This window comes from Cervus elaphus, chromosome 10, assembly GCF_910594005.1.
Source record: "Cervus elaphus chromosome 10, mCerEla1.1, whole genome shotgun sequence".
Classification (NCBI taxonomy): Eukaryota; Metazoa; Chordata; class Mammalia; order Artiodactyla; family Cervidae; genus Cervus; species Cervus elaphus.
In genome coordinates this window covers 51,956,707-51,969,629 of record NC_057824.1, presented here as the reverse complement: position 1 = coordinate 51,969,629, position 12,923 = coordinate 51,956,707, and the positions used below count along the sequence as shown (strand labels likewise).

Sequence of the window (12,923 nt, the reverse complement as noted above, 5' to 3'; positions counted from 1 at the left end):
ACACACACACACACTTCGCTGTAACCTGGACACACACACACACACACACACACTTTGCTGTAACCTGGACACACACACACACACTTTGCTGTAACCTGGACACACACACACACACACACTTCGCTGTAACCTGGACACACACACACACACACACACACAACCTGGACACACACACACACACACACACACACACACACACTTCGCTGTAACCTGGACACACACACACACACACACACACACACTTCGCTGTAACCTGGACACACACACACACACACCCTGCCCTTCCAGGGTCTGGTCTGCAGCCAGAAGTAGCAGGGTAAACCATCACAAGCTTACATCTCATCCCTACGAGCTGATCTTAGCCCTCAGTGCTTGCAGTTCGCTGTAACCGCCTCTCACGCCTCACCTTCGGCCTAGGGGAGCCCAGCAATGGGGTTACTGAGTCTCTATCCCTCCTCCCCAAACCAGTAAGTGAGGCCTGCGCTTTGTCCCTGAGAGCAGAAAGGACTTGTGACTGAAGCAGACAGACCCTGGCGCTCTGCACAGGGTGGGGAGCATCTGCGGTGCTTCTGGCAACAGGAGTGGCTAGAATCGTATCCGGTCTTCTGAGCAGGGTCTCAGCAGACTGGGAAGGACACTTCCGAAGGGCCCGGCTAGTAAGTTTTAAAACACATTCCATAATGGTCTATGAAACGGTTTAGAAAAAATTTATTTGAGCATACGAAAAGAAACTTTAGGGAACCCATTAAAACAGAGCAGTTCCTTTCCTCGGTGCGGGGGGCCACGCTCGCAGGGTTCCCTGACCTGTACAGTGCTGGGTGCAAGCCCGCGATGCCAGAGGCGCAGCCTTGCGTTCCCTGAGCTGCGGGCGCGGCCTGTGTCTCGGTGGGACGCAGCCCATCCCCGGGCAGGGAAGCCAGGCAGGCGGACTCGGCGACGCTGGTCCCCCATCCACGCCCCTGGGCACAGGTTCGGGGGGGAGGGGGTGTCTGCAACGACACGCCGGACCACAGGCTCACGGTCCCGGCAGCTTCTAAAGGTGCCCGCGTGGCTCCGCAGAGGGCTGGACGATTTTCCTTTCGTTGGTCGCGTCTGGACTTTTACGGATGTTGACAGGGAGGAGGCACCTAGATGCCAATGTCACCAAACTTTGGCACCGACCGGGTCCTGTGGTGAGGAGGGGCCGCCTGGCCGCCCCCACGGCCTCCTCTCTGCTCACCGCCCTCTCCCGGGAAGGCTTCCTCCACACCAGGCGCGGAAGGCGGGGTGCCAACTCGGTGGTTCACGGAGCCGGGCTAGTGGATGGGCCTGAACGGGAAGGTCATGCCTGAGATGAAGGTGTGCCCGGGGTGCGTCGGCAGGGCGGGGTGGGCAGCCGGGTGGGCTGGCACGGCCCCGTAGCCCAGCGGGGGCGTGTGGATGTGGGGGTAGAACCCAGGGGGGAGCGCCGTGTGGGGCGACTGCTGCACGGGGCCCGAGATCACCAGCTGGAGCAGGCTGTGGAGACAAGGAGAGGGGTTAGGGCGCGCCGACTGCGGCAGTGCGGCCCGCCGGCCGAGGGCCACTGCGGGGTGGAGGCGGGCGGCCGACGGCACCAGGCCTCTGGGTGAGGAAGGCTGTGTGCCCAGGAGGATGGAGGGGGTGACCTGGAGGCGGTGGGATGTGGACTGGGGGGTGCCCAGAGAGGGAGAGGTCATGGTGAGAAACGCCAGGGTCCTGCTCACAGAGCTGGGGAGCAGGGGCCCTGAGGTCCACACGAGCTCCGGACACGGCCTCGGAGTCTGTGGTTCGGGGACGACCACGGATCAGTGTCTGTTTCGGCCTCAGCTGTCCATACCCGGGGCGGTCATCGAGACGGAGGAGCCACAGCAAAAAGGACGGAGGGCCACGCTTCTCCAAGGCATTCCGAACAACTGGGTCCCAACTGCACGCCAAGCACAGCCACAACGCAGCTGGCCTTGGACGTGACCCTGACACCCAGTCCTCAGAGGTGGCCTGGGCCTGGACCCAGTCCTCGACCACTTTCAGGGCCCCCTTCCTTCCCACTCCCACCCCCGGGAGCCTTAGTCCTCCCCTCTCCAACTCCTTTCCTCCCGGGTCTGCACCCTCCTCTCTGCGGTTCAGGACATCCACAGCCTCCGCCTCCAGGAAGTCCTCCTCCCTCCAGAATTCAATGTCACCTCCACTGCTGGCCCCTTTTGAACCCCCTGGGAGAGTTTCCTCTCTTTCCTCTTGTCCTGTCTGACCCACCCTCCCCTCCCAGCACAATCAGGAGGGCGTCTTAACCTCCTCACCACCTCTAGCTTGGCCACAGGGACTCAGCCTAAAAACCAATCCCTTCCGTCAGGACACAGGCTTCCTCCCCAGTCCCGCTCCCCTGACTTCTGCTCTCCCAGCCTCACCCCAGGGTCTCCACTGTCTCACAGAGCCAGGGAATCCCACCTGCTAGGCCCCGTCCACGCCCCCCAGCTTCCCTGTGCCCCGGGGCCGTGCCAACCCTTCATGCGGCCCTGCTATGCTGCTGGAGTATCTCCAGTGGGACCACTTCATTCCCCCAGGAACCACTGCATTCCATCCTCTGTGTTTCACCCACCAGACGCCCTCCCGGAACCCCCCGGCCCCTCTCGCCAGCAGCCCGGGGAATAGCCCCTGGCCCATCTTTTGGCCTCAAGTTCAGCCTGCACTCAGCTGGTCACACCTGCCTGCTCTCCTGGGCCCCGGCGGGGCTGTGGGTCGGGCCCTGGGTGGCTGGGCACGCACTGTGTGGAGGGGCGCGCTCACCTATGTCCTCACTGCCTGCCAACAATGGCCCTGGAGCCCCACCATCCGTGTTAAAAACCAAGGGGAAGGAACATTCCTCCACATTTAAAAACCCTCAGAAAGAAGAATATTAATCACCCAACTAACTTAACTTGGCCGTTCTCGTTCCTGTAAACCCGCCCACCTGCACGCTGCATTCAACTATACACATTCATCACTGTTTTCAGCAAAGACGCACAATACTTCGTTGGAAGAGATTCTGATGCTGGGAAAGATTGAAGGCAGGAGAAGGGGACGACAGAGGATGAGATGACTGGATGGCATCACTGCCTTGATGGGCATTAGTTCGAGCAAGCTCCACGAGTTGGTGATGGACAGGGAAGCGGGTGCTGCAGTCCGTGGGGTCGCAAGGAGTTGGGACACGACTGGACTGGACTGAACAGTGTTCCACGCTTCTGATATAACATTACCAATTTACTGAGTGTCCCTACGGAAGAGAGGGCTAGGTTGCTTCCAGCTTTTTTGCTACTAGTAATACTGCCTTTGCATCAAACAGCTTTGTGCAGAGTTCTCTGCTTCTTAGACTCAGTGAAATTAACCTGACTGACAGAACCCCTGAGGCACACAGGTGACAGGAGGCGGGACGGCAGCCAACACTTCTCAGGTGCTTTCTGCTTCCTGTGTTTTTACTCAATTAATCATCACAAAAATCCCATGACGGGGAGCAGGGCACGGGAGGCAGAGGGGCCTGAGGCAGGTGCCATGGTTTTCTTGATTTTACAGAGAAAACGGGGGCAGCGAGAACGTGCCTGAGGTCATACAGATGGGAAGTGGCAAGGCTGGGATTCTCACCAGCAGCTGTGTGGCCACACGGTTCCTGCTCCTCACCACTTTACCACGGCGTCCCCCCAAATCAGGACAAGAACCACCACTGAGGGGGAGACTGCCGTGCGCCGTGGATGAGGAACTCTGCAGCGCCCCCTCCTTTAAACCTCACTATGACCCTGGAGGCACATAAACCACTGCCTCCACTTTACAACCGGTGGGGGGGGAGGCGCGGAGGAGGGAACTGAGGTGACAAGGCAGCCCGGCGTCACTGCAAACCACAGACAGAGCTGCACTCAGAACCGGGTCTGTGCCGCCCAACGTCGAGGCGCTGGCCTGACCCACATGCTGTGCCCCAGGGCCGCGTCTCTGTCCTGCCTCCCTAAGGGCTGTGCCACCATGATGTCACCAATGGTGATACAACAGCACGACACACACCCACGAGGACCTCGTGAGCGGTGAAGGACACCCACGGGCTTCCCGGTGGCTCAAACGGTAAAGCATCTGCTGGCAAGGCAGGAGACTAGCAGGAGATGCAGGTTCCAGCCCTGGGCCGGGAAGATCCCCTGGAGAAGGGAATGGCTGCCCACTCCAGTGTTCTTGCCCGCAGAATTCGATGGACAGAGGAGCCTGGCAGACCACAGTCCATGGGGTCGCAGAGTCGGACATGACTGAGCAACTAAATAACAATGACGAAGGACACTCCAGCTCACTCCAGCTTCTTCACTGACGCCCAGCAACAGGGCCACTTTTCTCACCCTTCCAATGGACTCTCTGCTGGGGCTTCCTCTCCTGTGGGTTACGAGATCATATCCACCCCCTATCCCTGCTGATTGTCAGGTCCTGGGCGGGGGGGGGGGGTGCCTCACACACAGAAGCCCTAGACCCTGCAGATCAGCTCTCCCCAAGGAAGCCAGGACAAGCGGCCTGCCCTGCCCTGCACACCGCCCCCCACCCCTGCCTCCACCCCCGCGCCGGCCCAGCCAGAAGGCTGGGGAGGGCACTTACTTATTATGAGGCAGCCTGGAGCACAGGGTTCTCAGGTCATCTGAAATCAAAGGGACAGAGAAGTAAGGAGCAGCCGGGAGACGACAAGGGGAGAGCTCATGGATGTTCAAGGCTGCCGGCAGGATAGCCAGTGCCTTGTTCTCATCTATCACTGCTCAGAAACCGGGTTCTCGTTTTTCTTCTGTATGTTCTTTAACACGCCAGGTCCCCAAGAGAAGACATCACTTAGGAAAGGGGGTGGCTCTGCTGAGAGCCCGTCAGACGGCTGGGAAAGGGCCCAGAGACAGAGGATCAAGGCTAAGAGGGAGATACGAGGGACACGGGTCACTGGGATCCCCGCAGGGCTGCCGTCAAGGGCTGAGCGCCAGCGGTCAAAGAGCAAAGGTGGGCGTGTCATCAACACCAGGCCATGCTCCCGGCAGAGTTCCAGCACTGAAACGCAGGAGTGAGGAACCCTCTGAACAGGTGATGGGAAAGTTTCCTGCACTTCATCGTGCATTTCACCGTATGTAAAGTATGCCACAACAGAAAAGAACTGCAGAAAAGAAAAGAGTCCTTTGACATGAAGCTGGTATTATCCTCGCTCTGGAGGAGCCCCAGGTCTGGGCAAAACAGCCAGGAGACACCCAGATGTCTTGGTGAGGGATTCTACCCGGAGGCGCCCTGGGACTTCTGTCCTCCTCTGTCACCAAGAGGCAAGATGTCTTAAAACCAGAGGAGAGGAGTCCTTGTCCAGGAGCCCCGAGTTTCTTTTTTAATTCTTTTTTTCGTTTGTTTTTTTTTGGGGGAGCCCCTATTTCCTTCCCCAGAGGGGGTGGTGCCCCCACCCCGGGGGGCTCGGCCGGGCCATCACCCACCTCTCGTGCACAGCAGGGCCCCGGAGGCCATGGCCACCTGCAGAGCCTGTGCAAGCCGGTCCAGGGAGAGCTCGATCTCCTGGGAGGCGTTGAGGGGGTTCAGTTCGTCCGCCAATCTGTTCACCTCCTCCACCAGCGGGACCATGTGGTCAAAGAGGACGAGCCCCAGGCGGCCGTAGAGGTTCTTCTCGGTCAGATGCACCTGCAGCATCAGGAGCACCTGGAGCACGCTCAGGTGCAGCTTGGAGTACAATAGATGCGGGTCCCGGTCCGCCCCACCCAAGGCCTTCGGGACTTTGGCGGCAACGTGGCCATTGGCTAAGGGGGTCTTCTTCTTCCTTTTGTGAGCCAGGGGGGCTTTCACGCACCAGCGGATCAATCCGGTGAGCGGTGTGAGCTCTAAAAATCCTATTGGGAGGTTGGCGGCAATTGGAGTATTCAGGAAGGTGATGAGGATCAACCTGGGGTCCTCCAAGATCCAGTTGACGATCATCTCAAGCAGGTCCAACGGGGGGATGAGATCGTCTGCAAACAAAGATGCGTTCATTCAGAAGGGTCCTTGGGGACAGGAGGGGATGGGAAGACGGACCTCCCAGCTCACAGGACTCAACACCTGATACCCTGTGCCTTTGTCCTCTCCTGAAGATGGGGTAACTGACTCCTCTCCTGGAACAACCCCTCCTGAGGGCTGGTTCTCACCTGACTCAGCGTCCTGGGACTCCCAGCCTGGCCATGGTGGGGCTCAAGAAACGTGTTAAGCCAAGTATTCCCAAGAACTCCATTTTGCCTTGAAGATCCCATGTGTCAATTTAAGTAAAAATCCACTCTTTATATCTAGGGTGTTTTTATTCCATTCGAAAAGACCCTGATGCTGGGAAAGACTGAAGGCAGGAGGAGACGGGGCCAATAGAGGATGAGATGGTTGGATGGCATCACTGACTCAATGGACATGAGTTTGAGCAGACTCTGGGAGATGGTGAAGGACAGGGAGGTCTGGCGTGCTGCAGTCCATGGGGTCACACAGTCGGACACGACTGAGGGACAGAACAACAACAACAATCTACATCTAAAACCGCCGCCACACGTCCTCCCTCCCCTGGGAGCAGGTTTCGTCTGGGTCTGGTGTTCCCTGTGGTCTATCGTGTGCGTTAGCCAGGGCCCTCGTGCATGACTCCTGCTGTCTGGTGCCAGGATCCGTTCAGATGCTGAAGCAGATATTCAGTGCCAGCCCTTGCTTCTGCCACCAGTTCATCACCTCTGTCACCAAATAGGTACGGTGACCGGTATGGTGGCCTTCGGGGAGCAGCTCAGAGTCCAGACAGTGATCTGTCAGCTGCTAAGGGCCAAGCCAGCCCCTGTCTAAGCTAAGCCTGGCCTCCTGTGATCCCCGAGACATTCCAGGGCAAAACAGAGAAATTATACTGACACATGCTGACACTTGCTCTGAAATAACGACGTGCTAGGGACCAGTTGCCTTCACACGGATTAACTCAATCCTCAAACAACTCGTCTACTAAATAAAGGATGAGGAAGCTGAGACACTGAGATGTTAAGTCACTTCCTCCAGACTCATTAAAAGTACACGGCAGTCCAGGGATTAAGACTCCTCCCTCCCAGGGCAGGGGGCCCTGGTCAGGGAAGATCCCACATGCTACATGACGTTGCCAAAAAAAAAAGAAAAAAGTACATGGCGGGCCCAGACCTGACCCCAGGGGGCTTTAAACCACAAGGAGACACCGCCCATCCCGGGATGACCGCACACTGCCCGTGGACTGTCTGTGTGCACAGCAGCGGGGCCCAGCCTCTCGTCCCTGGGGCTGTGCGGCCTTCAGCTCATGACAAAGCTAAGGCTGACGGAGTCCCTGCCAGGCTGCTGTGGTCCAGGGCCACGCTTGAGAGCGGAGAGTTGGGGGAAGTGAGCCCCAAGTCGGTGTCAGCTCCCTAGATGCTCTATCATAGGGGACACTGGCCTTTTCCCTAAGATTATCTGCTGTTTTGTGAATGAACCACCTGTTCCCTGTTGCTATGAAATGACGGTATCAGGAGGTAGCAGCTGTCTGTGAGTTGGATTTGACAAGGTAAACACTGGCGACTCTGAGTCTGTCCCCTTGACTTTCCAAGACGTGTCCATCTGGGAAATGTCAGTCTCAGGCCCGCTTATCCAACAACCTAGCCCCTCCCCAGCCCCGCACACGTCTCAGCTGAGGCAGGTCCAGAGCCTGAAGGCAGTGTGTGTACACATGCTGTGTACACATGTGTGCTGTGTACACATGCTGTGTACACATGTGTGCTGTGTACACAAGTGTGTGTACCTGAGGACCCCATCTCCACAACCTTGCTTCATGCAGACCGGAGTTCTCTGCACCCATCGGGCAGGAGGGTGTTCTGTTTGGTTAGGTGAAGTCCTTCCATTTTGGGGTTTTGGAGGTGGAGACACCCCAGGAAGGCCTTCCCATTACCCGAGCGCTGGCCACGGCAACCGCGGTGCTGCTGGCGGACTCCACGCCCGCCCTCTGGGCCACTGCCCTGCAGCCAGTGATTTCCGTGGCTCCAAAATCATCACATTACACACATAAACACAGAGAGCTTCTTGTATGCCAACCACACCTTGGAAGCAGTTTAAAAAAACAGACATCCCTGACATATCAGACGGGCAAGTTGACTTAAGAGAAAAATACCACGTCTCAGGTCCGTTCGAGCATGTGAGTGGTATTCTGTGAACACTTTTTCCTTCTTCACATGTTAATTAATCCATTTATTAATCCAATGTTAAAACCAATTTCTGCTCTTGTTGCCCTGGAGTAACTGATGAAAGGCCAACTGTGATGCTGTGAACTGGCTTTAACTAAATCTCTCCTATGAGAAGACAAAGGACCAGAACACTGTTCACAGCTGTTAGCACTCTTAGGCCGCCTCTGGGGAGAGGGCCAGGGAAGGTGTCCTGCTGTGGCAGGGTGCCCCCACGTCCGGCCACCCATCCCAGACACCAGACCCTAGCTTGCTGGGCTGTCTGCTACTTGGACCATTCAGCCAGCCAGGTGGGATTCACTAATGAGAATTCCCCATTAGGAAATCCCAGAGATCTAGGTAGCCCGTGCCTTTACCTTTCAGCCCAAAATAAAATACACACTGCAGAGGGAAAAATAAAAAGACAAAGCATCCGCTGGCTGGGCGGTCCGCGTATACACCACTGGCCATCAGCTGGAGCCGTTCTGAGTGCAACAACCTGTTGATAAAGCTTACCTGATGACAGGTCGTACAGGGCGGTGACAGAGGTGATGAACTGGCAGCAGAAGCGAGGGCTGGCGCTGAATATCTGCTTCAGCGTCTGGACGGATCCTGGCACCAGACAGCAGTAGTCGTCCACAAGGGCCCGGGCTAACCGCACGCAATAGACCACAGGCGTCCGCTGGAAAGAAGCCACAGTCCACGTAACTACAGGTGTGGTGAGCCAGCGGACGAGCAACCGTAAACACACAGTGAAGATCAGAACTGGCAGGACCCCTCCCAGGAGGGGACGAAGACGTGACCTGCTTACTCAGAAGCAGGGACTGGCAAGTGAAAGCCCGAAGACCAAAGCCTTCCTGCCACCTGCTTTTGTAAATAAAGCTTTATTGAAACACAGCCCTGCTCCTGTGCTACAAGGGCAGAGCTGAGTAGGGGTGACAGAGATCACAGGACCCAAAAAGCCTAGGAGGTTTACTGTCTTGCCCTTTACCTGAAAGGCCTGCTGACCCCTGCTTTGAAGTCTGCTTGGGAAAAACCATTCTTGACTTCAAGTGGGGAAACGAGTTTTTGTAACCCTATAGGTAAGACTCTGAAGATAAAAATTAACAGTTGCTACCACTTTGACGTGCTTTAGGAGTCTGTGAACTGCCATGTGACTTCAGCAGCACTGTCTCAATTTCTGCTACGATCTTCTCCTGGTACAGGTTCCTACATCACCACCCTCCGGTCTTTTCTCCCTCCTGGTCAGATGCCAATCTGTAGTCACATTCAACAGGTGCTCAGGATGCTATAGTTCCAGGGCTGAAACAGGGCCTGCAAACTGTAGGGTGTCAGGCCAGGCTGTTTATTCAGGCACTAAACGAGCCATCTCTACACCTTTCCTCAGAGGAAGCTGCAGTCCATGCCCCTGGGTGGCAAACCCTGACCCAAGCCACAAGACCCTCTGCCGTTGTTAACATCTGCTTTCACTTTGCTAGAAAGCCAGTACAACAGCACCACGAGAGATAAACGGAAAATCACAGGATGAATTTCAAGGTGCTGAACTTGACTAAGCTAGGTTCCAAGGGACAGAGGTTATCTTGAGGTTAAAGATAACACGAGAGATGAGTTCAGGTGACCCAGAAATCAGAATAGTGACAACTAAGATACATTTCACTAAGACTCACCTGTGTGCCACAAAGAACACTATCTATTTTTACTAGCCAAATCTTAAAGACTAATAAGATCACAGGAAAACACAACTGAGATAAATTTTTTAAAAACCCAAATGTCATCAAGTCTTTGGAAATGAAGCAAGTTTGAGAAACTGAATGTGGTAAATTCTGTTAACTTAGCTGAGGACCACGTTAATAAAAATTTTGAGTTAATAATTACTCTAAACGGATTAGGAATTTTTCAACAACTCTGAGTAACAAAAAAGCAAAACAAAATAGATCTTCCAAAACCCTATCTAACACACAATCTACTATGCGTGTGTGCAAAGTTGGCTTCAGTCATGTCCGTCTCTCTGTGGCCCCATGGACTGTAGCCTGCCAGGCTCCTCTGTCCACTGGATTCTCCAGGCAAGAATACTGCAGCAGGTTGCCACTTCCTCCTTCAGGGGATCTTCCCAACCCAGGGATCAAACCCAAGTCTCTTATGTCTCCTGCATTTTCCCTTAGATGTTCAAAAATACTCTAGAAGACTTCTATGTCCATATCCATTAGAAGAGCAATCAACACACACGTAACTACAGTCCACGTAACACTCTGGCACTCTGGCACAACTCATAGGCTTACTGATCTAACTATAAAAAACAAGAATACTGGAGTGGGTTGCCACTTCCTTCTCCAGGGGATATTCCCCACCCAGGGATCGAATGTGAGTCTCCTGCATCTCCTGGACTGGCAGGTGGATTCTTTTCCTTTTTTAAATTTATATATTGAAGGAAAATTGCTGTACAGAATTTTGTTTTCTGTGGATTCTTTAACATACGAAAAAAAAAAAACTCTCTAGAAACCAAGGCGAGAGTCAAAGTGGCTCAGTCATGTGGGACTCTCTGTGACCCGATGGACTGTACAGTCCCTGGAATTGTCCAGGCCAAAAGACTGGAGTGGGTAGTCTTTCCCTTCTCCAGGGGATCTTCCCAACCCAGGGATTGAACCCGGGTCTCCTGCATTGCAGGCGGATTCTTTACCAACTGAGCTATAAGGGAAGCCCAAACTCCTGTCACTAAACATCTTCAGAGACTTTCAGGAGAAGTACCTGGAGCCAGGATGCTGCACACTCAAGCACTGGGATTCGACACACAGCCACCGCCATAGAGACAAGTTTTCCCAACAAGCTCATCCGGCTGTCATCCGCTTTGTTCCCTTGGGGACTGAAAAGGGATGAAAAAATAATCTGCCGGACAGAGTCCTTGGTTTGCTCCTGGAAATAATTGCACATGATTTCAAGAAGTTGGAGCTCCTGCAGTGAATTCAACCTCTGTAGAACAAATCCGGGAGAGGCGGGGAGAAATGAAGCGTATTAGTTAATTCACACGGTAAGAAAACACACCACTTTCCCCCCAGGGAACTTTTCACCTCCCTAAAGCCCGGGTCCCACGGAGTAGAACTCGATTGTTAAATCTAGGGAAATGTGACTCTGCGTCATTATGCATCACCCTGTGGGATTCGGGATGACCTACGGTCTCTTCCTTTAACAAAACCTTGGAGACGCGGGGGTCACATGCCCCGCAAAACAGGCAATTTGGCCGCTGCTGAAGGAGCCAGGCCAAGGGCTAGGACGGAGCCGCTGCTCCGAAGGGAGCTCGCGGTGCGGCCGACGCTTGTCACCGGGAAGGGAAGAAGGGAGCCGGGGTTCACGCATCGGGGTGGGGGGCCTGCCGGCCGCCCGGCGCACCTTGGGCTGCGCGCCGCGGTCCTTGGGCACCTGGAATACGAACTCCTCGAGCAGCTCCACGGGGCCCTTGTCCACGATGGGCAGCGGCGCGCTCTGCAGCTGGCTGCTGAAGTAGATGTCCAGGTGGTACAACACCTCCTTGGCGGCGCTCAGCGCGTCGCGGCGCAGCAGCGAGTGCCGGATGTCGCTCATGGTGCGGCCGCGGCGGCCCGGGCGCCGGGAGCGCCGGCGGACTTCCGCCCCGGGGCCCCCGCGGACGCGCCCGCCGCCGCCGCCGCCGCCGCCGCCGAGACAAAGAGGCCGCGGCCCGGCCTCCGCCCGCCGACCCCGGGCCTGCGCCGCGGTGCCCGCCCGCCCGCCGCCGCCGCCCTCTCGGGCCCGCTCAGGGGGCCATCGCTGCCCCCGCCGGCAGCCGGCGGGCGCCTCAGACGCGCGTCGACAGCGCCACCGACAGCCCTGGGAACCAGACGCCGCGGGCCGCGCTGCAGCGGAGGCGGAGCGCGGCGACGGCGGCCCGCAGGGGCCAAGCGCGGGCGGCGGCGGCGAGGGCCCGCCCTCGGGGAGCGCGCCCCCTGGCGGCCCGGCCCGCGGGAACGGAAGCGGCAGCCCCGCCCACCCTGACCCCGCCCCTGCCGAGGGGGTGCCACACACCCCCACCCCCGGAGAAGGCTCCCAGGACCTGATGCCCCCCACCCACCACCCAGAGACCCTCCCCGAGCTCCCCTTGCTTTCTCAGTGCGGCCTTCAAAGCCTGCGCGTCTGATTTCACCGAGTTTTTCAAAGGACAGGATGCTGGTGCAGGGCCCTGGCTCAGGCCTCAGCCATTCATTCACTTTTAAGATTGGATCTAGTCTTTAACTCATGGGACCGCAGTGACGCGGAATGATACCTCCTACCCCGGAGTCCGTATTCCCCAATGCCCTCTGGAGTGGCCGGCCTGCCTGGGAGGGACACAGGGAACCGTTATCCTGCTCCTGACGACCAAGATCTGACAATCTAAAAGCCCTCAGCACTTTCTGTGAATCTCTTTTTCCTTGCGTTCATCTTTCTGCAATGAATTAACTGGGGCTTAGTTTGGCGTTTTAAAAATAGGGCAGAAATGACTTGAGTTTGGCCACAAGAGGCCAGTGGAGGGCAGGCAAGAGACCAACAGGGATGTGCTTCCTGTAAAAGGCCCATTCTGGCCTGCAGGTGGGTCAAGGTGAGGATACTGGGTGTGGGTCAGGACGTAAAAAAAAAAAGCCACGGTCTCTCCCTGGGAAAGATGGAAAGGACATCAAAGAGGGTGCATCCAGGGACAACTCCAAATCACAGGGACTCTCCTGCACATCGGTGGACCCAGCCATGAGGCCCCTCCCATCT

The 12,923-nt window shown here is 56.3% G+C and overlaps 1 protein-coding gene across 2 annotated transcripts; it reads right to left on the bottom strand.

Moving 5' to 3' along the window:
- Positions 1–691: 691 nt before the first annotated feature.
- C10H7orf26 (chromosome 10 C7orf26 homolog) lies at positions 692–12,115 on the bottom strand. Of its 2 annotated transcripts, none has more exons than XM_043915352.1 (6): positions 11,562–12,115; positions 10,923–11,144; positions 8,694–8,859; positions 5,451–5,975; positions 4,594–4,633; positions 692–1,497 (listed from the first exon to the last, which is right to left on the bottom strand). In XM_043915352.1, exons 1-6 carry the CDS (start codon positions 11,751–11,753, stop codon positions 1,296–1,298), a joined length of 1,347 nt encoding a protein of 448 aa, XP_043771287.1. In that variant the 5' UTR covers positions 11,754–12,115; the 3' UTR covers positions 692–1,295. The 2 variants fall into 2 exon arrangements, with proteins under 2 accessions (XP_043771287.1, XP_043771288.1); XM_043915353.1 differs by having other exon boundaries at positions 11,592–12,049.
- Between the last annotated feature and the right edge of the window lie 808 nt (positions 12,116–12,923).